Consider the following 26,159-nt stretch of genomic DNA (forward strand, 5'->3'; position numbering starts at 1 on the left):
GCGAGCCTCGGGCTCGTAATTGCTGAGCCGGGGCAAGCACGCACTGGCCCAGCTCCTCGCCCCGCCACGGAGCTGCTCAGCACCCCAAAAAGGTGCCAGGAAGCCCAGCCCCACTCTTGGATGGGTGCCCAAAAGGCACCAACCCCGGGTGGATCACCGGAGACGGTGCCTGCATCCGATGGGCAGCGTGCGGGGAGCCCCCCAAAAGCATCCCGGGGGGCATCGCCGCCACCCCAAAGCCTCGCAGCGGGGTTGAGGCTGGGTTCGAAGCTCCTGAGTCATCAGGGCCTGGTTTGCAGGGCTAAAAGGGGTGAAAGGCACCCCCGTGAGAACGGCCCCATCCCGCGCGGCCGCTCTCGCAGCTCCTCGTGGCGCTTCGATGCCAATTGATGGGGAAGGGCCGGCAGCCAAAATAAACTCGGGCAGCCTTCGACTGGCATGAAAACGGCCGCGTGGGGGTTGGGCTGGCTCGGGTACAGCTCGACGTAATGGGTTGGAGTGTCCCGAGCGGGGCACTTTACCCAAAGGGAGCGCAAACGCCTCACCTCGGATGCTCCGGAGGGTTTTTAAATTACAGCTTGGGCTTGGAGGGAGCTTGCAGCAGAAAGCTTTCACTTATTTTGATCGTCCCACACTCCTGCCTCCCAGGCCAGGTGAGCCCATCCCGATTGGGGTGTCCCGGTAATAGGAACAATCATCGCTGCGGATCCAGGCGCACCGAACGCTGCGGTCCCTTCCCCGGAGCTGATGCAGATCGCGCCCCACACCGCTATCACCTCTGCCCATCGGAGGCTCCTCGCCTTAATAAAGCCAAGGAGGCAGAGCTGGCCCAGCCTCGGGCTCGCTCAGCCCCTGCCCTAACGGCAGGAACACCGCCGTGGTGCCACGCACCCCGGGGACCCCCCGTGGGGCTGGGGGCAGCCCGTGGGGCTCTCACCACGCGGCGTGCCGAAACCCCACGGTGCCCCAGGGGGGTCGGGCTGGTGCCCACCACCGAGAAATCATCTGATGGGTGATTTCTCCCCGCTCCTCTCGGTCTTGTGACCCCGGTGATTCATGTGCCGGGAGCCCGCAGGTGCCGTGGCCGTGCCGAGGAGCCCCGCTGCTCGCTGCCTCTCTCCGGGGACCGCCGGGGCTTTCAAAAGGGGAACCGGGCAGATTTTTTTCACCTAATTAACAGCAGCATAAAGGTGGTTAGAGGGGAGATAGCGCGGCTTGTGCGTCTCGTGGTGAGGCGAGCGGGCTGCTGCTTCCCACCGAAATCACGCCCAGACCTCGGTGCTGGGAGCTGAGCCTGGGAAGAGCCGAGCAGCAGAGGCTGAGGACCACGGAGAGGTGCCCAGTGCCTGCCCAGCACCTTTTTGGGGTTCTCAGGAGCTCAAGGAGGCTCCGCACGGGGCTTAGCACGTGGCTGGGGACCTACAGCATCGGTGCCTCCAGCCCTGGGTGACAAAGGATGCTCAGAAGCTGAGCTCGGGGCAGGATCTGGAGGCTTTTAAGAGAAAACAGAGGCTTCGCTCCCCGGCCCCTTGGATTTGCTGCAGATGCAGATCTGGGGCTGCGAAGGTCACCAAGATGTAAACACTGAGCCTGGTGGGGACCTCAAAAGGTCACCCCACCGCGCTCCTACCCCCAGGCATGACTGTACCGGGGCCATGTGCGGAGGCGGCTGCAGGGATGGCCGACACCGCCAGCCCTCCTCCAGCAGCTTTGGAGCAGGGGAACAAATCAAGTCGGCCGCCCGAACCGCGAGGTGGGTGTCGGGGAGGTATCTGATGAAGCCACGGCCGTCTCGCAGGGCTGCGAGCGTTTTGTTTGCAGTCGGTGAGGTCTCACGGGCGGGCTGTGGTGAGCCGGGGGCGTCAAACACGAGCTGCCCCCGCCGTGGCTCCCGGGGCAGGAGCTGCTTCGGCAGCAAATTCACTCTCCGGGCAGCCCCGGGACCTGGAGGTGAGAGATGCCGAGCACCTGCAGGGATGGGAGGCAGGGTAATTTCAGCCCTGCCGTCATTTCTGGAGGAGGAGAGACTTTCTCCTGGGCTGCTGTTGGGCGTGGGAAATCCTCGTTTCAGGCCAAAGGCTGGCTTGGGGAGCTCCAGCCAGGAGAAAAGTGCCGGGCAGCTTTCCTGACCCAGCACCAACACCCTCCTCCCCGGCACCGTCCGCGTCCTTTCCAGGCGGCGGGCTCCCAGCTCGCCTCGGTTTTCCTGATTTGCCTGTGAAAACTACACACCCTCCTCCTCCGGAAATATTCAGAAACACTTGCACTGAACTATGCATGGCAAATGAGGCACACGGCTGCCTCATCCCTCCTCCTTTTGGGGGGGGGGTGAGGGGACCCCCGAGGGCAGGATTTGGCACCCTGGGATGTGCCGCTGCGTGCTGCGCTGCTCCCGAGGGGTCCAGCTGGCTCAGCTTGAGCTCTGGGTTGGGGGAAAATAGGTTGAGAGGTATTTGGGGTGCTCCAGGAGGAGGGGGAGTTCTGTAGGAGCCCTCTCCTGCCTCAGTTTCCCTGTGGCAAGGGGGGAAAATCGGCCCTGCCTCACCCTGCGCAGCAGCAGCATCAAAAAATTCAGGGGAGGGGAAGGTCCCCGAGGTGGAAGAGAGATGGAAACCCACCCCGATGAGCCAGGGGCAGGCAGAGGAACCCAGCCTGGTGCAGCCCCGGGCACCCAACACATCCCTGGGCACCCCGTGCGGGGAGATGGGTGCTGGGTGGCCGGGACCGGTCCCTGAAGGTGGCAGCACTGGGAGCCGCTGGAAGCCAGGGAAGCTCCGGCACCCGCAGCAGCACCACGGGGTGCTCCCAGCACCAGCTCTGCCTGCACCCCAAACCTCCTCACCGCCACCACCCCCATCCCAAACTCCCCTCTGGCATCACCCCAAAAGGGCACCCGGGGCTCTGATGCGCTCGGGGGGCCCCGGTGGCGAGGGGCAGGTGCAGGGCACCCCGAGCGTGGCCGCATGCTGCCCCGGGCAGCCCCAAATTGTGGGTCAGCCAAGTGCGAGCCCGGAGGGCTTTCCTGTTATTATCCAGAGCGCAACGGGGGAACAATAGCGGTGGCGGCCGGCGCAGTGCGACCCGGAGATAAGGGGCCGGGGCGATCAGCAGGAAAACGGGGCAGTAGGTCCAGAGCGCAAAGCGGCCCCGAGGGAGCGGCACCGCTGGGAACGAGGGGTTTGAGAGGTGGGGAGAGGGCCTGGGGTGGTAGGAACACGCAGGGGTAGTGGGATGGGGCTGCAGGGCCAGGGGTTTTCATCCTGATATTATCAGGTGAGCATGGGTCCCAAATTTGTGCCCACGGCCTGGGATCCCGGAGTGCCCCAAAAGGCACCGTGGCACCGGCGAGGGGTTCGTGGGGAGCTGCCAGGATGGATTTTTTTTCCCCTTTTAACACGAAACTAAGAAGCAGAAGAGGAAATGGGTGCTGCGTCTCGGCTCTGAGAACCAGGCCGTGACAAAAAAACCTGGGAGACGAGGATGGTTCCCGAATCGGGGGCAGCACCAAAACACGGCGGTGGCCACGCGCCCGCCGCGGCCGATCGCGGCGCTGGGTGAAACGCTGGCCCCGGTGTGAATTCACAAAAGGGAATCCAGAGCCTGACATCTGGCCGGCTCAGGATGCTGTGCAAGGGGGTGGACATCCTCCCGGGCAGCGAAAGCCAAGCCTGGGAAAGTGCTGCTCCCGAGAGCCGCCGCTGCCTTTGGTCTAGCCACTGGAGGAGAAACTGGTAGGAGGCCAAAGGCGAGGTATCTCCACATCCATTGAAACCAGCCCGGGGGGAATTAGCCATTTCCTAGCAATGAGGAAATATCGGGTTAGCCGAGGACCTGCGGGCTTGCGAGGAGGGGATGAGAAGCGAGTCGGTGCCGACAAGTGAGGGCAGGCCGGGGGCTGCGGGCTGAAACTGCCCCGCGCCCTGCGCTGCCGGAGCGGGCGAGCCCGCGGCTCCCACCACGCCTCCCGCGGGATGCAAACCCCGAGAGGCATCCGCCTCACCCCGCAGACAGCCGGGCGTAAACAGGGCAGCGCCGGGCACCCGGCGTGGCCCCAGCGGGGCAGGAGGAGGTGCTGGGAAGGATCCGGCTCTCGTGGTGAGGTCTGAAGCCGCTCGGAGCTCCCCAGCTCCGGACACACGCCCGGGGGTGCCCTGCGTGGGGTTTTCACGGGGCTGCTCCATTTTCCCCATTTTCCTACCCCGTGGGGCAGGTTGTGCTTATCTGCTGTGGGTTTTTCTCCACAACCTCCTCTCGATGAGGTTGGGGAGATGGGCACGGAGCTGCAGCCCTCCCCTCTCCAGCAGCACCGGTTTTGGTGTAGGTGCACGGGGTGAAATCAGCAGCTCCAGTTTAGGGTCGGCTCCTGCTCATGGCCAGAAAGCTGTGGGGTGCCCCATAAGCACCCTGGGCAGGGCGAGGGCCTGGCTCTGTAATTTTGGGGCCGTTCTCCCTCTCCTGAGCAGGAGGGAAGGGCAGAGCCAGTGAGTGGGGACCCAAAGGGGACCCAAAGGGAACCCAAAGGGGACCGGGTTGTCTCTGCAGGCAGCCCCACAAAGCTCCCCCGCTGCCACGCCGCAGGTCGGAAGCCTAATAAATATTAGTCATTATCACTAATTAATAAAAGCATCGTGCCACGACCGGCCCGCGTGCCCCTGCTGGCACCTCCGGCTGCTGGCGCGGCACGCAGGGGTAGGGACGTGGCCCCGTCCGCGCCTCGCCCGCCTTCCCCTATTACTTCAGGAGCCCTAAATTCCTGCACAGCCCTGGCTGCCGTTCCCAGGGCCCGCCCCGGCTGCAGGTCACCGCATCCGGCACCTCGGGGCCACGGGCGAAGCCGAGCACCCACACGGGCACCGGGGGGGGTGCCCAAGGTTGGGGGGGCTTCGTGCGCCCATGGCACGATGCGGGGCGCTGGGGTTTGTCCCCTTCTTGTTGCTCATCCTTCGAATGCTCTGAGAAAGCAGGGGGGAGGTGATGAAATAGGGATCTCCAGAGCATGGCCAGCAAAGCTTTTCGCAAGGCAGAGGCTGCTCTGGATGCCTCCTGCCCCAAATCCCTCCAGGTTTGCCGCTGATGCTTGAAAAAAGGAACGGGGAGGAGTTGTAGGGGGGCTGCGGTGTCCCCGTGTGCCCCCACCTGCCCCCAGCCAGCAGTGGTGTTGTGAGGCTCTCCCTGATTTACCAGGAAGCCTTCACCGTGATGTTTTCCCCATTTCTTACCGGGAATTATGTCCATCCAAAACAATTCAGTTTTTATTTTCTGCGATTTAAAAACCTATTAAAAAAAAAGGGGGGGATTCAGGAATTTGCCCCTTAGAACGGGGACAAAAAACTTCATTTCCCCACCCCTCAGCAGTGCTGGAAACTGGTTTCTACTGGCACGGGAGGATCCCACCCCTGGGTGCCCCATCACCCCACGGCACCGACCTGGAGCGCTTGCACCCCCGGACAACCTCCTTTTGGGACACCCAAAACGGGCAGCGTTGTTTATCCCCGTGCCGTGGCCTCCCCACCAGCAAATCATCCTGACCTATATCCCCGGGGGGGGGGAAAAAGGGGGTGCAGCAGGGCTTTAATTCGGCAGATAGGGCCATTAGGCAGCGCCAGCTATCGTTAATTAATTAATCCGCAGGTTGATATAGTTATGCACTTAGATCATCAGCACCTGATCCTGCTAATCCCTTCTTGTGCAAGTGCCTGTGCGAGGGGAAGCTGGCAGCGCTCTGCTCCCCAAAATCTGCCGTGGTCCCACCCCGTCCCCACAAAACACCGAGGCCGGGGGGTGATGGAGGTGTCCCCATCCCTGCTCCTCCCTGGCCCCTGCCCCGAAATCTGCCTTTTCCTGGCGTGGTCCCACTGGGTGCTGGCTGGAGAGGGGACTCTTTTCGGACTCTTTTCCCTCTCTGCTTCAGGGGATGGGACCGAGGGCTGCCTCCCCTCGAGCCAGGGGCTGAGATCCTCCTCATTACAGTAATTACGCCGATAATCGTTGGGAATAGGTAATTATTACCCTGGTGACTTGGGGCTTGCGCTCGGCGCAGGCTTCCTCTGGCCTCCAGCCCAGCTTGGGAAAGAAACAGAAACACCCCCACGTGCGCTGCCGCGAGCTGCCGTCGCTTGCAGGAGGAGCAGGCGGCGATCCCGAGCTTCACCTTCCACATCCCAAACCCCAAACCCTCCTCTCCCTCGCCTGCTTTATGGCTTCGCTCCGGGAAGAGGTTGGAGACCCCTCAGGAGCCTCCACCACACCAAGGAGGCCTCCACGGGGAAACTGTTAAATCTGTGGCTCTCGGATCACTTTTGTGACCCCAAAACCTTCCCAAGGATTGGGTTCTTTTAGGGATAATGTTTTTTTTGTCCCCCAAGGTGCAGCACCAAGAGAGGCCGGCAGTGCCGTGGGCTCCAGGTTGTGCCGAGCCCCGGTGTTGTTTTCTCATCCCCCCCTCGTGCCTTGGACCCACAGAAGAGAGAAAAAAAGAAACAACAAGCCCCGGCAGTGGAAAGTCGGGCTAACAAATACAAATAAAACTTCCTCTGGATGCTAAAAATGACACACGTAGACAGAGAAAAAAAAATGATATCGGTGACAATAACACGGCGCGGAGCTATTTCAGTGCCGCCTGTTCCATTGCAGCGCTCGGCGCTGGGGTTGTGGCTGCCGAAAACCAGCCACTTCCCCAGGGACGTGACGTATTTCCTTTCCATCACAAACTGATTTAGAAGCAAAACTTTCTACATTTAGGCAGCGAGAGACTCAGCTTCTCTTTTCGCTCTTGCACCAATGGTGAGCGAATGGAAGGAGAGATAAAGGGGGTGGGACCGGCGCAAAGTGACTGCGTGCGGCTTCCTTTCCTTTTTTTTTTTTTTTTTTTCTTTTTTTCTTTCTTTGTAAATTATCAAAAAGCGAACAAAAAAACCACAATTAATATTTTCCACGCCGTGAGGGCCTCGCACACATCCCAGTGAGAGTTTGTGGTTAGGGGCTGGCCGACGCTGCTGCCCCGTGGTGCGCCCGGTGCCGCGCGCGTGGCTTTGAGCAACGCGGCCTCCACCTCTCGGTCCTGCTCTCCGAGGACTGTCCCCATCCCTGTCCCCTTCCACATCTCTGTGCCCATCCCTGTGCCCTTCAACATGCCCCGTTCCCGTCCCCATCCCTGTCTCCATCCTGTCCCTATCCCCATTTCCATCCCCATCCCCATTGTCTCCATCTCCATCCCTGTCCCCATCTCCATCCCCATCCCTGTCCCCATCCTGTCCCCAACCCTGTTTCCATCCCCATCCCATCCCCATCCCATTCATGTCCCTGTCCCCATCCCATCCCCATCCCTGTCTCCATCCTGTCCCTATCCCCATTTCCATCCCCATCCCCATTGTCTCCATTTCCATCCCTTTCCCCATCCCGTCCCCATTCCCACCCCATCCCCATCCCTGTTTCTATTCCCATCCCATCCCCATCCCCATCCCAACCCCATCCCTGTCCCCATCCCGTCCCCATTCCCATCCCATCCCCATCCCTGTTTCCATCCCACTCCCATCCCCATTCCATCCATGTCCCTGTCCCCATCCCATCCCCATCCCATCCCCATCCCTGTCCCCATCCTGTCCCCATCCCATCCCCATCCCCATCCTTTAACCCACCCCATCCCCATCCCATCCCCATCCCCTTCCCCTCCAAGGCCCATCTTGGTGGCACACGTGGGGGACTTGGAGCACCTGCCCGGCGCTCGCCCCAGGCGTGCTCCCGGCTCTCATCTCCAGCTCAAATTAAACCCAAGAATGATGGCGATAATTTCCTCGAAGGATAAACATCCGATCGCTTTTCTCTCCCGCTCCACCAAAAATAAACACTCCAGCCACAAGGAATTAAAGGCAGGGAGGGAAGGACGCCTATAGTTTGACTGCAGGATGTCAACAAAGCCTGACCTTTCATTTACACCGGTCCCTCTGCATTAACCTAACGGCCCAATTACACCCTCAGCGGCGGGGAAATGTAAAAAAGAGAAGGAGAAATCCAACTTTAGCAGACTTCCATGACATCTCGAAGTGTCATTTCCTCCGCTGCTAATTTTAGCTGGCTGATGGCAAGCAGGGCAGCGTGTTTTGTATTTTTTTTCTTTTTTTTTTTTTTTCTTTTTCCTGGGCTGTGGTGTGTTACCCGGCTTCCTTTTTTTGTTGCTCTCCTGCCCTGCAGCTTCCCCCAGCGGCGTGCGCCTGGGGCAGAGCCGGTGCCACCGGCCCCGTGTCCTGCTGTGGGGTGGCACCGGGGCAAACGGGAGGCGTTCGGTGCCTGCGGGCACCTCGCTGATGTGATTCAGCCTCCTCCTGCTGCAGGGAAAGTCCCGGCCACGTTTGAGCCCTCCTGAAAAAAAAAAGGTGAAAGCTGCTCTCGCAGCATCGTGTCCTCCGGGGAGCATGGGATGGGGGCAATTTGCTCCGGGACCGAGCTGGATCCGGCACGAGATCCATCACCAACCTCTCCGAGCACCTCGGGGGTGCTTCCTCCCCTCTGCACGGCCACGAGCGAGTCGTTTCCCTGCCTCAGTTTCCCCACCTGCAAATTTTCGCCCCCCCAGGGATGTGCAGGGCTCAAAGTGCTCCCGCAGCCAGCCCCGGGGTGGCCTCGCTGCCCCGGCACCAGCAGCGCAAACCCAGCCTCGTCGCTGCGAGGAGGACGTGATCCCAGCCTTGGAGAAACCCCCGAGTCTTAGCTGAGAGCCTAATTAAAGAGCTAATTAAAGGGGAGGTCCGGCTAAGTGGCCAGCCGGCAGAGCTCCTCTGATTTACGGCTTTCATTTCGGTTTTGCTTTCCAAGAGGAGCTGGCTGAGGCAGCGCGGGGAGCGCGGGCAGGGCAGGGATGGAGCCACCCGGGGCTCCCTTGGTGTCCCCCCAGGGCCACCACGGTGCCACCGAGCACACGTGGCCGTCCTGAAAGCCCCCAAAATCTGCGGGGTGCTGGGGTTGTGCCAGGCAGCAGGCACGGGAGATGCTGGGCAAAAACTCTGATGGGCACGGAGCCAGGAAAGGGATGGGAAGCACCCTGTGGGATGGATTTGGCCACGTGTTTTGCCCAGCTCCTGGCCCCCCCGAGGCCGTGCCGTGTCCCCCCCCAGCAGCAAGGAGCATCCCAGTGCTCTCCATGCCTATTTTTTATTTTCTGAGCCACAGGCAGCAAAGCTGAGAGCTGGGTGAGCCGGGACGCACTCGGGGTGCACCAGAAACCCCACGCCGGTGGGGAGCAGAGGGAAAGAGACCCCCCCAGGTTCTGGGGGAGGAGGGAGCTGGGCTTCCTGCTCGTGAATCCAGGCCGGTGGAAATTTGGGCAGCAGCTGGGAGCAACCCCAGGGCTCCCAGGGTCTCATCCGTGGCGATGTGGCCCCGGCTAATCCTCGTGGTGCTTGGTGAGGAACTGCGTCGAGGCCACGGGGGAGCCGAGGTGAAACCTCTCCACGAAGCTCTCCATCGCCCAGGCACCTGGGGGAGAGAGGATAAAGGGGTGAGCGGGGCCGGATCCTGCTCCTGCCTGCTGCTGTGGTGACGGGGCCGTGCGCTGCCTGCCCTGCGCCGGCTGCTGCTCGGCCCCCGACCACATCCTGCGAGCTGCGGCTGCTGCTCCCCACCGCCCGCCGGGCACCCTTGGGTGCTGCAGCCGCTGGGGGAGCCCAACCCCGAGCATCCCCGGGCTGCAAAACTCTTCTTGTCCTCCCCCCTCGTCCGCCCCCGCTGGCTTCCTGCCGACCTTTGGAGCACAGCTTCCCACCGCTTCCTCCAAGCCCACCCCGGGGTGCTTGGAAATCCCCGGCCGCCCTCGTGGGGGAGAGGCCAGGACATCCCCCGGCCCCTCGCTGGCTGCTGCTCCTGAAGGCTTGGGAGCGGAGAAAATCATTTTCCCCCACCCTGACCCCAAATTTTGCTGCCTGGGGGGGGGATCCACAGCCCCTCCGTCCTCAATTCCTGCTCCCAGGGGTGCGCAACCCTCGTGGACAGCGGCACCGGAGCACCTCGCGATGCCCCCTCCCTTGGGGACCCCCTCCCTTGGGGACCCCCAATTTGGGGACATCTGTAGGGCCACGGCCGGGGTGCTGCAGCAGGAGAAGAGCCCCGTTGTTTATCCGAAACCCGCCCTCCCTTCCTGGCACCTCTCTTGAATGTCACGGCGCAGCCTGGTCGCGCTTCTCCGCCCTCGGCAGGAGCACACCAGCCCCCCCCCCCCCCCTTTCTTTTGCTCTTGCCAAAAACAAAAAAAAAGTGCTGAGCAAAACCCCGGCTGCTTCATCATCCGTGGCGATGGCTCAGGGCCACGGGGTGCTGCCGGAGAGCCCGGCTCCCCCCCTGCGTGCCCCCCACCACACCGTGAGTCAGCCTCCGGCCAAAAAAGCCCCCGCCGGGCTCTGCCTTTCTGTTTTACTCCACCCTGCGTGCTGCAGCCTCCTGGGCCAGCACCCAGGATGGAGGCACGGGGTGCTCGGGCCCCATCCTGCACCCTGGCAGGCTGCTGAGGGGGAGATGCCGGGGACACATCGGGGTGGGGGTCCCAGATGCCCTCCGGCACGGCCATCAGGCCTGGGTGCCCAAACAGCACCCTTCAGAGGAGGGAAAACTCTCATTTCACTGCCTGAATCCCCCCCTAAACCACCTCTGGGTGAGCACGGGGCGAGGGGATGGGGTCTCTCGGGGGGTCCCTGCGGTGATCCCACTGCCCCCACCTCCAGCGGGTGCCTTTCATCCGCGGGATTTCAAAGCCCTCGGAAAGCCCAAGTGGGAGCACGGTCGGTGCCCCGTGGGATGGGGGCGAGAGCGAGGCACAGCTGCTCCCCCCTTCCCAGGGGGGCTGGCGGCTTTAATTAATGCTTACGAGCCCCCCCGAGGGGCGTGGATGAAAGCAGCTGGGACCAGGCAGAGTTACTGTGGGGCTGCAGGCGGGGAGGCGCACGGGACGAGGGTTTTTCCTGACCTACTTTCCTACCTGCGCTCGCACCGGTGGTGCCCATCCCTCCCGGGGTGTCCTGGAGGAAATCCCCAAACGCAGCCACCCAGCCAGGGGCAGAGGTGTTGGGGGCTTCCCCAGGTGGCTCCCGGCCCCGTATCCCCCTCCCCAAAGCCAGCATCCCTAAATCAAGCACCCCGTCCCACCCCAACGGGGAGCGATGTCCCCGTCCCAAAGGGCACCGCTTCTCCAACTGGTCCCAGTGTCCGGGTGGCACTGGGAGCCGTGAGTCAGCGGGGCGAGCGCGGGGCCGAGGTCGCGGGGCCACCGTCCCCTCCCCGCCCAAACAATAAGACATTTCATCCGCGGCTTGGTCCACTTTCAAGCTCATTTCCTGCAGGATTATCTCATCGGGCTTTGCCCTTATCGTAGCGCTCGCCGGAGGAGGAGTGCGGAGCGCCCGGCTGACACCCCCGTGCTTGGAGTGGGGAAACTGAGGCACGGGGACCCTCCGGCCCCATGGGTGATGGATGCTCGGGGCAGTTCTGTGGCACCCCTGCTCCCCTGCACCCCAAAAAGTGCTGGGTGCTCAGCCTCGGGCACTTTGGGGCCGTAATTTCTCAGCCTCATTAGCAGGGCTGCTCTCCCCGAGCCCCAAACCCCGCTGATTTCCGAGCTCCCCGTGGTGCCGGCATCCTGGCGCACGGCGCGGCCTCTCGCTTTCCTCACCGGGGACGTGCCCGACGGCTCCTTCTCCCTGCCAGCGCCCGGCCCGACCCGATTTTCCGGCCGGGCGGATCGGAGGTGCACGAGGTCGGCTCATGAGTCAGTGCCGTGGCCCCAAAACGAAGCCGTGGCCCCGAAATGAAGCACTGGGGGGTGTCCAGATGGGCTCCCCCCTGGTCCCCGTCCCCAAATAACTCAGCAGGGACACAGCGGAGGTGATAAATCACCCTTCAAACGCCCATCTTTGGTGCACCTGCCTTGCCAAAGGCTCTTCTGGGGCAGGAGGAGGTTTTGGGGTGCTGGGGAGCTTCGCCCCGTGCGCTCTGGGACCGGTGGGCAGCTGGCACCGTGGCACGGAACGGCAAAGGGAGTTTGTGCCCCAGGCAAAGCCGGCTCTGGTGCTTCAGGTGTTTCTCTGATGACAGCACCCGGCTGCTAATGAGGGCCTGAGAACTGCTGCAGGGCCTGGAAATGCCAAGAAACCCCAAATAAAAGCTGGCACGCTGCAGCGGCCCGGCAGGGAAGCGGGAAGCCGCACGGGCCGGCCGCCTGCGCACCTCTCGGCGTAGGTTGGTGGAAGCAGAGGGAGCCACGGCACCGGCCAGCAGGTGCAATTAAACCTGGAGATCTCGCTCTAATTAAGCGTGTCCCAGAAGGGAAGGAAAAGGGGTGGAAAACGAAGGGGTCTCCATCCTCCTGCAGGATGCGCATGGGCAAAAACAATCCCTAAAATGCGCACCGCGGCTCAGCGAGTGCTCTGCTGGTGGCCGAGGATGGAGGGGGCAGGAAAATCAGGAAAAAGGCCAAAAACCAGCTCTGGAACCTCTTTTTGCAGCCGTGTTTCTTCGCTCGGTCTCGCTGGACGCTGAATTCCCCCCGGCAGGAGGGAGTTTCCCCCGGCGGGGTGCAGCGGGCAGCCGGGGCTGAGCTGCCGGCTCGAGAGAGCTCGAAGCGAGCGCCGCCGCCTCGGGATCTGATGAGTGGCTCTGACATTTTGCAGACCACAAGCTATTATCTCCCATCGCGTGAAAATACAAAGGCGGCTGCAAACCTTTGGGCTTGGAGGGGGGAGGAAGACGGGGAGGAGGGGGGGGGAAGTGGAGCGAGCTCCTCGCTGCGCGGGGAGGAAAACCTTCGTGCTGCCGGCACGGCACCGGGGCCACTTTTGGTGCCCCCAAGAGCTGGTGCCCAGTGGTTTCACGGCTGGAAAGTGGCTTCCCCGGGAATGGATCAGGCTCTGGAAGGGGGGAAAATGAGGCTCCAGGAGGGTTCAGCCTTTTGCCTGGGGTTTCAGAGCAAAAAGGATCGATCGGGAACACTTGGGAAGGGTCCGGGTGCTCCTCCCGATGAAACGAGCTGCTTTATCCCGTCCGTCTGTCCGACCATCCCGGCGTCTGCACAGCCACGCGTGCTCACACCCTTTGCGCCCTTGGGCTGTGGAGCCTCACCCGCTTCTCCTCGCTCGGCTTGGAAGCCATCCGGAGGGCTGGAGGAGCAGGGGGTTATTTTTAGTGCTCCCAGTTTCCCCCCCCTCCTTGGCTTCTTCATTTCCCACGGCTCCGGAGAGCGCGCAGCTGGGCTGGAGCAGGAGGCTGCACGTGGAGGTCAGGGTTTAGTGCCCTCTTCTGGAGGCTGTGGCCTCTCCGTGCCTCCGCTGAGCGCCTCCAGCATCCTCCTGGCTGCTGCCTCCACCAAAGGGCACCCAGGCCTCTGCAAGTTTTGGACACCTCTCCGTCCCTGGGGTGGTGCCGCGGTGACCGTGGGTGCCACCATCTATGCTGGAGGTGGCACTGCCACCTGATTCAGGACCCAAATAAAGCAACAAAAAGGGGATTCTGGACCCAAATGAGGTGACAAAAAGGGGCTGCCCTAAGGCTGAGCGAGATGGAAAGCCCAGAGCCGGGCTGCGAGTTGTGCCAGCAGCGTCACCCACCAGGAGAACCCGGGCATCCCACACCACGGGTACCAAAGGAGAGGACCACGGCAGAGCAGCACAGGAGCTTGCTGAGCATCCGAGCCACAGCCCGCCAGGATCAGGCCCTCCTTCCTTATTTTTACGTGCACCCAAAGGTGCTCTCACTTCTCCCCGAGGTGCTGCCTCCACGCCACCACACGAGATCCGACGTGCGGGTGGCTAAATCAGCGTTCATTCCTCCACATCCCTGGGGATGGATGTGGTTAAAGCCCTCAAGACACCAAAACCCAGTCCTGTGCTGGCTCTTTTCGGACTCCAGCCCTGCTCTTTGGGTGCCGGGGCTCTAGGATGGGCTGCCGGAGGGCATTGGGGTCTGGACTGGCCAAGCCGGTGGCGCAGCAGTGAAGAGGATGAGGATGACCTTCATCCAGCTGCCGAGCTAGCAGGCTGCAGAGAGCCACAGCTGGCTGACAAACTGCGACGCTCACGCATCAGGAGCTGCAGCTCAAATCTCCTCCGGTGTATTCATGGGTGTCCCAGCCCCAGCACCCTGTGGTGGGGATGTGGGTGCGTGGCCCCGGTGAATGGGGCTCCTCCGACCGCTCCACTGGCAAGGGGGTGCCTTCAGTGCGTGTCATTAAGGAGCAATTAATGAGTCAGGAAAATGAACCGAGGGGCAGAAATAACCCTAGGAAGCAGCAGCCTGCACTAGACACAGCCCCACACCAGGTATTTTTTTGGGGTCTCCTCCAGGACCTGCTTAAGGCAGCGCAGGGGTGCGCACCGACCTGCCCTGCCTGTGGAGCTGCCGGAGTGGTCCCGGGTGGGAAAGTTTTGACAGGAATGGCCTCTTTTGCCCCCTTGTCCCCATCCGTGCACCATTTCGGGACGTGTCCTTGCTCCGCAGCAGCTGGGAGTTGGCAGGCGTTGTGTCAGGGCCCTTTGAGCAATCCCTTGCTAAACCTCTCCGGTTCTGATCCCTATCTCTGCGCTCCGGCGGTGACGAAACTCCAGCAGCTCAGGGATGTGCCGGGGAGGACGCGCCCCGATTTCACAGCTGCCAAGACCTCCCCCTGCTTCCGATCCCGCTAGCCAGGTGATTTCCAGCTGCCTTGCCAAACATTCCTGCCACCCCACCGGGACATCCCACCCCAGCCTCATCCCTCTGAGAGCGCACCGACAACGCGAGCATCCCCAGCACCCCGGGCGCACGGCGTTAGGGCTGCGAATCCCAAAGGCAGCACCCAAAGCAGGGCTCCCGGGGGCACGGTTTGCTCCTTACCGAGTGAGAGCAGCTCCTCGGGGCTCAGGGCGATGTGCTGGCCGTCCGGCTGCTCGTACAGGCGGAGCTGGTAGCGGTGGTACCCGCTGCGAGGCGGGGGCGTGGGGCGCACGTAGTCTGGGGATGCAAAAGCAAATGGATGAGCTTGGTGCTGAGCTGGATCACCACCCCCTCCAAGGCTGGGAGCCCCCCCAAACCCACCCCCGGTGTCCAATCCTGGGGGCAGAGCTCAGTTTTGCCCCATGGGGCTGGGGGATCCAGGTGGTGGCCAGCCCCACGTCGGCTCAACGGGGCACAGCCAGCTCTTGAAGTCCTCTTGCAGCAAGTTTTGGCTGCAGGTGGATGCTTTTGGGGTTGGGGTGGGGGAGTTTGGGGTTATGGGCTCGCTTTGCAGAGGGTCAGGTCCCCTTCACAACCCCTAACACATCCCAAAAGGGAGCCAGATGTGGAGGGGGCACGTCAGCGCGTTGTCACCAGCCGCTGTCCTCTCCGTTGGATCGGAGGCTGAGGGCACAGAGGACGTGATGTCCTCTCTCCCCACACCCCCGTGCTGTGCCCCCCTCAAAAAGGGATACAGCCCATTGGGGTGTGAGCTGCATCGCTGCACCTGGCCCATGTTGAACCCAAAATCTTTGTTCGTGCAACATCACAGGCGTTGTTGGGATTCACCTGCTTTTATCTGGGGTTTTTCTTTTTGATTGTCCCTCCACCCCCTTTTTTTTTATTATTATTTTTTTAATTTTTGCTCTGGTTTGGAGCTCTTCCAGCAGCTGGGGAGTTTTTGAACCACTTTGGGGAGTTTTTTAACCACTTTTAGTTTAGGCTCTCCATCACTGCCCTGAGTCCCACGGCGAGCGGTACCCAGCCCCTGCAGCTCCTCGGCCTATCCAAAAACATCCCCAGGAGAGCGGGGATGGCACCGGCGTGTCCCCCTGGCTGTGCCCACCCCAGGTGAGCGCAGACCCCATCCCACTCACCCGTCAGCACGCGCCCTTTGAGGTCCCCTGTCCTCAGGTCCGTGCCCTGGAACGACAGGAGGAGGGAGGTGAGGTGCTGCTGACCCCCAGGAGGATGAGGATGTGGGGGCACGAAGCCCTCCTGCACCCCCCCAGCTGCACCCGCCTCATCCCAGGGCTTTATTTGGGGAAATTCCAAGCCTTTTGCTCACAAAACCCACCAGCAAGCCAACATCTCCTGTCGAGCATCCCCAACGGGGGCGTGAGGGGAAGGATTTTGGGGAGGGGGTGATGCGGAGTGGCCGAGGGGTTTGGATAAATGGGAAGGGGGCCCCGTCGGGCGCATCCTGCCCCTGCTGAGCCGCCTCACCCCTGACCTGCTGCACCCACTGCTCTTCCCAGCTGGCCCCCACCTCCCAGCGCTGCTTCCAGCGCTCGTAAATCCTCGTCTGACTGCACCCGTTATTCCAGTCCTGCCCACGCACACGCCGCTGCCAGGGCTCCTCCGTCCCAACCTGCCCTGGGAGTTATTACCCAGAAGAAAAAAATAAAAATAAATAATAATAATATATATATATATATAAAAAAAAATAAAGATGCATCAGATAACTGCAAGCCCAAGTGCACGTGGGGAACATGGCTGGCTCCCCGGCGTTTTGGGGATCAAAGCTCTGCCCTTCTCCACGGCTGCTTTTCCCTGAGTCACGGCTGCGTGTGGCACGGCAAAGGGTTCACCTGGAAGCCAAACCCGCTGGGTCCCCAGCCCTCGGCAGCCAGAGCCGAAAATATCCCCACGGCAGCGATGCTGACCACATTTTTGGGCAGTGTTGGGTCCCTTGGGTGCTGGGAGAGAAGCACCCAGGGGCTCCTCCGGACACTCTCCCTTCCCAGATGTGCAAAGAGACCCAAAACCCAAGCAGCTGGCCCCAAAAGCGAGCCGGGCTCGTGGCCAGCTCCCTCCTCTTCTTCAAAGGCAGGGGCTGGGGGTTGTTCTGTGCCGGGTAGGGCTGCTCCCGTGCGGGGACCTCGCTGCTATTCCTGGCTTTGCCCAGGGCTTATCGGGAGAGGCCGGGCCTCCTCCCTGTTTCCCTGCCTGCTGATGTGGGTTCCTGCTCGCCCCGAGCCGCAGTGGGTTCGCGCTAGCCCCGGGGGTGGGAGAGTCAAAGGATAAAGCTCCTTTTAAGAGGAGAGAACAGGAAGAGGGCGGGCGGGAGAAAGTAGGGACAAGCACTGTAAACCCTGCCTATTTTTTTTTTAATATATATATATTTATGTACAGTAAACAGCTCCATAAAGGCAAAAGGGGGCGCGTTGGCAGGGGGCTGCCCTGAGCCGCGGGAGAGGCTGGCGGGGTCGGCGCGAAGCCTCCCCGCCGAAGATCCCCGCCACGAGCAGAGCTAATGGATGCTGCTGAGCTGCCGGCTTTATTAATGCCCTTTTATGAGAGCATTAGCAGTCCCTAATGACACCATTTGAGCTTTTTTCTTTCCCTCTTTCCCCCCGCCGAGGACAGAGATGTTTCCAACTCGCCCGTCCGCGCGGTGCCGAGCTGCTCTGGGCAGCCTGCCCCGCGCAAGCAGCCTCAAAAATCGGTGCCACGGAATTTTCTGTGCCAGAAATTCCCCTCTGGCCCCTTTTCCTTGCTCAATAGGGTGGCGAAAACGCTTCCCCCCATTCCCAGCACCCTTGGAGGCGAGGCACCAGAGCCTCCCCGGGCCGGCCCTCGGTGCTGCCTGCTGCACGCCGAAGCGCAGGGCGGAGGGGATAAATAAATACAAATTAAGGAGGCAGTGAGTCACATTTTGTTTTCCTCTTGATCTTTTTTTTTTTTTTTTTTTTTCTTAATTCCCTTTCTTCCCCCTCTCCCGAACGTGTCTGATCCCATCGGAGAGGAGGGGAAAGGGCTGGGTGGCGAGCGCGCCAAGCGATTCGCCCGGGCGAGGACGGAGGGTTATGGAAAGTGGGTGTGGGAATCGGCACAATCGCTGGCAGGGGACCAGCACAAACAGATGACGGATGGGACCCGGGGCTGAGCAGCAGAGCGGGGCTGGGATGGGACGGATGGGACCCAGGGCTGAGCAGCAGAGCAGGGTTGGGGTGCTCCTGGCTGCCCCAGAGCGCACCCCGGGGGACCTTGGGGACCTCGGGGACACCAGGGAGGGGTCTCGGGGCTCAGCTGGGTGCCAGGGGGGCCACGTCCCACGGGGGTGCCGGCTGCGCTGCTCTCATTAACCGCTAATTAGCCAAGTGGGGAAGTTAATCCCCAAACGAGCAGGGCGCCTCCTGCGCTGCTCACTTGCGGGGGCCACGGTGGCTTCAAAGCCGGCACAGCCAGGAGCCCAGATTTGTTCTTCTGCCTCCCTGTGATCTTTGTAATGAGGTCGGGATTGATGAATCGGCTCCCAGGAGCACGGGGGGGGGGAGCAGCGAGGGGAGGGCAGAGCCACCCGGGTGGTGAATCCAGCCTCCTGCGAGCAGACCAGAGGCTTGGAAAATGCACGGTAACCAAAACTTGGTGTGGATGGATCTCACCACGTCCCTGCACAGAAATCTGCCCCTTTTGGGGTTTTTCCCGGTGCTGACCCCGACCCCAGCAGGGTGGGAGCGCTCTCATCCCAACCAGCAATGCTCGGGCTCATCCTGCTCCGAGCTTTATGCCGGAGGGCATGGAAGAGAAACCCTCAGCCATGAGGATGCCCAAGAGGGAGAAGGGCAGAGCCCAGCGAGCCCCCAGCGCCCCCAGACCTCAGCGTTCCCCAGCCCAGCTCCCGTTCACATTTTGGGTTGTTTTCACATGAATCCCACCATAACCCCCTCTCCTAACCACCTTCTCTTTACGCACATGCAGAGGGCAGGAGATAGATCTGCTGCTCCTCACTGCATGAAGACAAGGATGGCGAGGAAACCCCAAATCTGGGCAGTTTGGTGCTCCACAACCACCATGAGCACCTGCTTGATGTTGTACAAGCCCCCAAACCATCCATTTTTACCCCAACACCGTGCCACGGCACCATTTTCTTGGACAGCTCGAGGGGACACGTCACCAGGCAGCATCCCCACAGCTTTGTGGGGTCAGCACCCCCAAGAATTTACCCCAATAGCTTTTGGGATGATTAGGCAGCGATTACTGCTCGGCGTGGCCCTGCTTTATTTTCTTCTCGATCGCTCTAAATGGGGAAGGCCACCATAAAAATATATTGAAAAATAAATATCGGGCACGGCTGTAATTTAAATTAATGCTCGCCTGTTACACCCTAATGCCCCAGGGAAGGACATGCTATAGGGTTATTAAGTAAGCAAAATAAACATAAATCACCTCGGCGTTTGGCCCTTTGCAACATTTTTTTTTTTTAATCTAGGAGCAGGAAAGCAGCCGAGACGAAGCGCTGCGCGGAACAACCCGCCTGGAGACCTCCCTCCTGGAGGACAAGGGACAAAAATCCCAGCATGGGGACCAAAATCCCAGCACCGGGACAGGATTCCCAGCACCGGGACAGGATTCCCAGCACCGTTCCAATTGAGGGAGGCTCTGCTGGGTGGATTTCCAGCCGGCGACGACACCTGCCTGGCTTAGGCGTTGCTGGCACCCACGATTTGCCTATCTGCCTCTTTCGTTAGCTATCTAGGTTAGGGGTCCACGCCAGCGGGGCGGAGGCAATGATGACACCCGGGTGGTTTTGAAACTTCAGCCAAAACATTTCTGGCGAAAAAGGAAAGGGGGGGAGAGCACCGGGCTGCTGCAGAGGTGGGGTGGGTGCCGCGAGCGATGATGGGCTGGGGACTGGAGGTTGCCACGAGAGCCTCCCCGTTGCGCCTTCACCCCTGGGACCCCGGCGGATAAGTGTCAGGGTTGGCTTAAGCAAGAAAATTGCCCCAGTTGAATAAAAAGGATGATTTAAATCAGCTTAAGGAAGGCGCTCCGATGCTCCGATTGCAGCCTGCTCCGGTTTTTCCCCACGGGCAGCGGCTGCGCACGCCGGGACCTGGCACCCAAAGGACCCCGAGCGCTGTCGCAACCCCCCCGAGCCGGGTGTAAAGCAGGATAAGAAATGATGGAAGCGATCACCAATAACAAGAACATGTTGGTAGCAACCCCAGCTCGCATCTGCCCGGGCTTTGTCTCGGGGTGTTGCAATTACCAGCGAGCTCCCGGTGGAGCTGGCACCCTGACGCACCGACCCAGCTGCCCCTTAGGGCGCAGGGTGACCAAGATGGGGGGGGGATTTGGGTGGGTTTTGCCCCCACTCCGCCTGCAACACCCATTTTCTGGGGGCTGCACACCTGCGATGCTCCCCAGGGCTCTCGGGAGGGCTGGGGCATCATCAAAGCGCTGCCAAACTCCAGGGGAAGGCGCGCTGCGGGGAGGACGGAGAGATGCAAGAGCCAAAAGCAAAGCCCCCAGGATTTCAAAGCAGGGAAAAACCTCGAACCGGCCAGAAAAAAAAAAAAAAAAAAGGGCTGGGGAGAGCTGGAAAGGTCCTTTCCATCCCAAGCCTGTGCTGTTCTCAAGAGTGGAAAACTTGGTGCTCCTTGCGTGCGTGTAGCTTTAAGATTAGCTTGCTTTTCCAGCAGCAGATTTCCGGAGGATTCTTGGAGAAACACCAAATTTTGCCTAATTCAGGCATTTAAAGGACCGGGAGCCTGGTTCTGAGTGGAGCAGAGCTGAGCCTGCACTGACACCCTGCCCTGGGGCGGGAGGGATGGAGGATGCGCCCGCGGGGTCACCGCAGCCTGTGGGGTCGGGGAGGTTTTTGCAAAGTGCCAGCACGTTGCCAGCCACCAAACGAGCACCAAACAGCCCTGAGCACCTCTGCGGGCACGTGTCACGCTCCTCCACCCGCACAGGCACTCGGGAGGCACAAAATTTCCTTTTTGGCACGAGGGGGCCCGAATTTTGGGGGTGACGCTGGCACGACCACAGCGCCTGGCGCTGCCTTTGGAGGCGCGACGCTCCAGGGGGTGCTGCCCCGGGGCAGGGGGCACGAACGCGGCCCCGCGTGCCCCAAAAAACCTCCCCTGCAAATTCCTCCTGCCCCGGCCGTCTGATCCCCAGCCCGGCACCTTCCCCGTGCGCGGGGGTGGATCAAAGCCCGCGCGTGCCAGCCCTGCAACCGCTCTGGGCCAACTTGGCTATTTCGGCATCCCTAATCTGATGGGAGCGCGGGGGAAGGAGCGTGGGGTTGGGGTTTTACTTTTTCTTTCTTTCTTTTTTTTTTTTTTTTTTTTTTTTCTTTTTTCCCTTCCCCTTCCGCTGGTCAAAAAGTCTCCCCCTTCGCAGCTGGTGACGAAAAGCCAGGAGCGAGCGGCTTTGGCCCCGGCGGCGCATCCGGGTGCCTCGGGCTCGGCCTCGCAGCCGCTTCCTGACAGCAGAGACTTGGCAGCCTGCAGGAGGAGAGTCCGGCACGGTCCCCCCCCCAGGGACGTGGTGAATTTGGACAGGAAACGTCTCCAATTGGAGCGTTTCCCCCCCCTGCTTTTTTATATTTTTTTTGCAGGGAGGGGGGATCCTTGAAGGAGGAGAGCTTTGGGGTGGCCGTGAGCTCTCTGGGTTGATTTAGGTGATGAGAAAAAGCCAGGCACACTTATTTATTTATTTTTTTTTCCCAGTAATTTCTGCTGCCAAGCATCCCATGGTCTATGGGGTCGGGATTTTGGGATCTGGGGATGTGGGACCCCTGCTGGCATCATCGGGGCTGCCCCATCCCGAGGATGAGGGGTTAAACGCGCTGCGGTTATCCGGCTGCAGCGAGGCTGCCAAGCTGCTCCGGTGCCACGGACTTCCCTTTTTTCCATAAAAGTCCACCGGATCCCGGATCCTGGATCCCACGGGGCGCTCGGGGCGCACGCAGGGCGCGGAAGGAGGGGGCCCGGCCTCCCCACCTGGGGCGCGTGCGAGCGCCGGGGGCCGTTTGGGCAAAACCCCCTGCTCCTCCCCAAAACCCACAGCGGCGAGCTGGGGGAAATCGGGGGCGAGTTTCCCCGTGGCTGTTTGTCGAGAGGGACCGAGGGAGAGGAGAGGGTGGGGGGCTGGCCCCCAGCCCATACGAGGGGCGTTGAATTGGGTCCGGGTGTTTGGGGTGAGCAGCCTGGGTCGGATCCCTGCCGCTGGCTGCGAGCCCCCGCGCTCGCAGCTGTATCAGTTACAGCACAGACGAGATGTCATCACCCCGTGCCTTGCATCAGAAGCGTCTTGCAACGAAGAAAGCCAAATTTTTTTTTACAGCCGAGGTGCGCACGCACACACACCGAGCGAGCCTGGGTAATTAACTTAATAGCTTTCTTACAGAATGCCCCGTGAGTGATGCTCAACATATTCAAGTGTTGACAAGACGGCGCTGAACCCGACGCCTACACCATGGGCAAGCCAGGCACCGAGCGCAGACACACCTTCATTGTCTGAAACTCGGAGTAAAACCCCAGCCCCGCGTTGTGAAACGGCAGCCGTGCAGATGGGGCTGCAGCCCGCGGGGAAGGCGCCCGTAACCCTACAGCTGCCGGCACGGGGAAAGCTCTGGCTGGCCCCTTCCACCAGCCTGGATGTGGTTCTGGTCCCGTTGGGAAGGATTTGGGTTGTTGGTGTAGGGGAAAGTTGGGCATCCCTTGGTGTTGTGACATCTCAGCGGGGCTTAATCCCGGTCCCCCAGCCCTAAGAAGCTGCTCAAGGATAGTCTTTCCTATAAAACACACGATTTTGGTTAATCTCTGCGTGATGCCAAGGAAAAAACAGGGTGGTGCACCCCATCCTGAGCACCCAAAAAAATAATAAATAAATCCCTGGAAGAGAGATTTGTGGGGAAACCAGTTTGGATGGGGATGTGTTGTAAGAGGCAGCAGGGCTCCGTCTCCAGGAGACTCAGGGTGGGATCTTGAGTCAGGAAAGTTGCCCAAGAAAGGGTGGTCTTTCCGTACAGGTTTCGCCGGGTTGGGAAAGCGTTCTCCCAGCGGCTGGGACCCGCATTGTACAACGCGTGGAGCAATCTCCAGCTCTGTCATCATCGTGCTGCTGAGCCCCGAAACCCGGCGGCCCCGCGGCCGCTCTCTGCCCCTCGGCAGCTGAATAAAAACACCCGAATCTGACCCAGGTTTGCGGGGACCTTGGCCTTGTTCTGCTTCACCCACAGGTGTCTTGGGGAGCTCAGGACCACGGCACGTGGCTGTGCCCCACAAAATGCACGGATGCTGCACCCCATGTGCACGGTCACGGCACGAGTTGCTCGCTCCCGGGCCGCCGAGTGCCGAATTCGCGGGGCTCCGGTGTGCAGGAATTAAGGATTTAACTGGGAGTTAGCTCGGCATTGTCAGGGAATTAAAGGTTTACCTGCCGCCTTGCAGACGGAGGCTTAGAGGTTTTACAATCGGCGGAGATTTACAGCTCAGAGAAATTTCGACACGGGTCGGTTTCCCCCCGGCAGGGAGGATTTTGGCCAGGGGCTGGGCGCCCTGACGAAACACGGGCAGGTGGGAACGGCGGCGAGAGCTGGGTCCCACCGTGTTTCCAACCAAATCTCAACCCTACCAGGAGCCTGCCAGGGCTCAAAAGGAGCGCAAGCCGACCCTAAATCGAGCCTTTCCCTGCCTCATAACACACAGCCCTCAGTTCTGCGGGGGTTTTGCGCTCAGGTCCCTTTTTTCTCCACGGTGGTACCAGGAGATGCAGCATCCCTTGCACTGATGGTGCCGGGGGTTTCACAAAACCAGGGCAGACCCAAAAGGGAACAGAGGTTGCAGAGCACCACAGCACGCTTCCCTGAGCGATTTGAAGGGTGAAAGCCCAGCAGGATGCAGGGCAAACCCACCCCAACCCCCTGCAAACCCCGGGCCGCGCACTGCCCCGCTATCAGCCCGGATCGGGACGGCGCACGGCGAGGAATTGCAGCCTGCAAACAGGCTGCGAGCAGGGCCAGGCGGAGGAGCAGGGGCTGTGCAACGCCCGGCCCGGGGCGAGCGGGCTCACCCACCCACGCAGCGGGAACAGGCAGCTCCTCTTGCAGCGAGGACGGGCCCCGATGGCAGGATGGATAAAGCCGCCCTTGCGCAAGGCGCGGGGATGCGCGGCGGGAGCGGACTTGCTCGGGCTCGGGGCTGCCAGCGGCACGGGGATGGATGGAGACCCAGGGATGGACCCAAAACTCCGTGGGGGATGCTCACGATGGATAGAGGATGGAGCCGCGTGCCGGCCCCTCTGTGTCCACCTGCAGCGGGGTTCCCATGGTCTCAAGCTCTGCTGAATTCACGCCCGCGCCCAGTGCGCAAAATGAGGAGAACGCCGGCTTCTCCCCCAAAATGTGGCCACCCCGAGGCGATGCCAACCCGACCGAAGCAGTGAGGAGTTGGGACCCAATGGGTCAGCACCCACCCAGGGCAGCAGCCGGGTTCCAGCAATCAGAAAGCACCTGGATAAGGTGCTGGGGAGCATGGCCGAGCTCATCCCCTCCCCAAATCTGCTCTTGGGGACCTCATTACAGCAGAAGGATGCTGCTGCGGGATGGAGCATCCTGAAGGAGCCCCAATGCTGCTTCCAGCCCCAAACCCAGCCCCTTTCCCCCGTGCAAAGCTTTAGGAAGCCCGGTGCCACTGGAACCGAGCAGGAACGAGATCAGGGGGTCCCGTCCCCTGCTCTGCCCCCAGCTGGTGACTGTCCTCCCCCGTCCTGGCTGCGTGCTTCCCACTCCTTTGGTACCGGGAGGTACAAAATAGGTTGTTGTTCACGACGGGGCTGGTGATTATTAATAATAACTCTGCTGTTCGTGCTCCAGTTTCCCCAGCGCGCTGGCAGCGTGCCACCTGGGCCCGGTGATTTAGTGCAACTTAATTATTCCCGGCGTTTCATCACCTCTTGTTTTTGATGTCTGTGTCTCCGTCAGCGCCTCACCTTCGTGACTAAGAGAGCCGGGGAAGCTGTTGGAAAAGGGAGAGAAAGGGGGAAAAACCCCGAGCCGGAGGGCGTGGACTCGGCGGCGAGGAGGCTGGGGAGGTTTGGGGAGGTGTCCTGGAGGGACCCTCGGCACGACCCTTTGTGGGGGGACCCTTGGCACATCCCTTTGATGGGGGGACCCTTGGCACCCTAAACGGGGCACGCTGGGGAGCCTGCAGCTCAATCCTACAGAGGATGGCTGCGTTGGCCTGAGCATCCCTTCCACCCAGATGTGTTTGCACCGGGCGAAGCCGCTGTGCCAAGCGAAACTCCGTCGTAAATAGCAGCCCTTGGTTCTCCTATAGTATTTTCCATCCATTCATCCCGAAGCATGCTAGAGAAGTGGGTGGGTGTCAGTAACCACATTTTATAGGTGCAGAAGCGCTCGCTCAGCGTGCTCAGTCACTAAACTGGTGTCAGGGCTGCCACCGAAGCACCTCCCCGTGCCGCTGGGTGCCCGGTCCCAGCCCCATCGCCGTGCCCACGTCCCGGTGTCACCGTCCCTAAATGTAGCGAGGTGGCTGCTGTGATGGATCAGGAGGCTGTGCTTAGCCAGGGGCGCTTTCTGCTGCTGTTTTGGGGCATTTGATGAAATATGGGGGCTTACAAAGGGATCAACACCAGAGGGCTCGGCAGAAAAGGGGAATTCAGCTGCGTGTCCCTTCTGCTTGGGATGGCACCTGTGGGGTGCAGGACCAGGATATAGGGACGGGATGGAGCACCGGGGTGCAGGATGGGAGGCGAGGGCAGGATGCGAGGTTAGGATGTAGCACGGGGATGTAGGGACAGGATGTAGGGCCAGGGTGAGGATTGGGATTTAGCACAGGGATGCAGGGACAGGATTTAGGGTTGGAATGGAGCATTAATATATAGGGCTGGGGTGCAGGAGGATTAAGGCGTAGGGTGAGGATGTAAGGTCGGGGTGCAGGGCTGGGATGCATGGATGGGATGTGGGGTGGGGATGCGGGATTGGGATGCGGGATGGGATGCAGCACAGGGATGTAGGATGGGATGCTCACCCTGGTGGAGCAGAGGACAAGCCCAGCAGGTGCCACCCCACACGGACCAGCCGAATTTGGGCAGTGCCCTCCTGTGGAACCAGGCCACCAAAGGATTTGGGGCCAGGCTGGGGCAGATCCCCAGGAGGGCACCCAGCACTGGGGACACCCGGGCTCCCCTCCAGGCCACGCAAAACTCCGCGAGGGAGCCAGCAAACCGGGGAGCGGGGGCCCGACAAAGCCAGGAATTTTCATTAAAAGGGGAGGGGAGAGAAAAAATTAAAAAAAAAAAAAAAAAGGAAAAGTATTTCCAGTATTTCCCTCTGTGTCTTTGGCCTGGTGCAGCCCTTCTGCTCACTGCTCTGTTTATACATGATAGACAACTAATTAACATCCAAGCCTCTTGAAAGGTCTTTTCAGAGGTAATGTACTGACAGAGGATGT

The 26,159-nt window shown here is 60.9% G+C and overlaps 1 protein-coding gene and 1 long non-coding RNA gene across 10 annotated transcripts in view; one reads left to right on the plus strand and one right to left on the minus strand.

Moving 5' to 3' along the window:
• Positions 1 to 9,133: 9,133 nt before the first annotated feature.
• PEBP4 (phosphatidylethanolamine binding protein 4) overlaps positions 9,134 to 26,159 on the minus strand; it is a 62,016-nt gene continuing 44,990 nt past the window's right edge. For all 9 annotated transcript variants that reach the window (XM_072027117.1, XM_038166945.2, XM_072027118.1 and 6 more), the window contains 3 exons: positions 15,825 to 15,870; positions 14,848 to 14,964; positions 9,134 to 9,471 (listed from right to left, as the gene is read on the minus strand). In XM_072027117.1, the coding sequence (XP_071883218.1) occupies positions 9,380 to 9,471; positions 14,848 to 14,964; positions 15,825 to 15,870 (255 nt within the window). In that variant the 3' untranslated portion in view covers positions 9,134 to 9,379. The remainder of the gene's footprint in view (positions 9,472 to 14,847; positions 14,965 to 15,824; positions 15,871 to 26,159) is intronic.
• LOC139999327 (uncharacterized) lies at positions 17,083 to 19,706 on the plus strand. Its single transcript, XR_011804710.1, has 2 exons — positions 17,083 to 17,593; positions 19,163 to 19,706. It is a non-coding gene; the product is annotated as an uncharacterized lncRNA (long non-coding RNA).

The sequence above is a fragment of the Anas platyrhynchos genome, chromosome 23 (genome assembly GCF_047663525.1).
Source record: "Anas platyrhynchos isolate ZD024472 breed Pekin duck chromosome 23, IASCAAS_PekinDuck_T2T, whole genome shotgun sequence".
Taxonomy (NCBI): domain Eukaryota; kingdom Metazoa; phylum Chordata; class Aves; order Anseriformes; family Anatidae; genus Anas; species Anas platyrhynchos.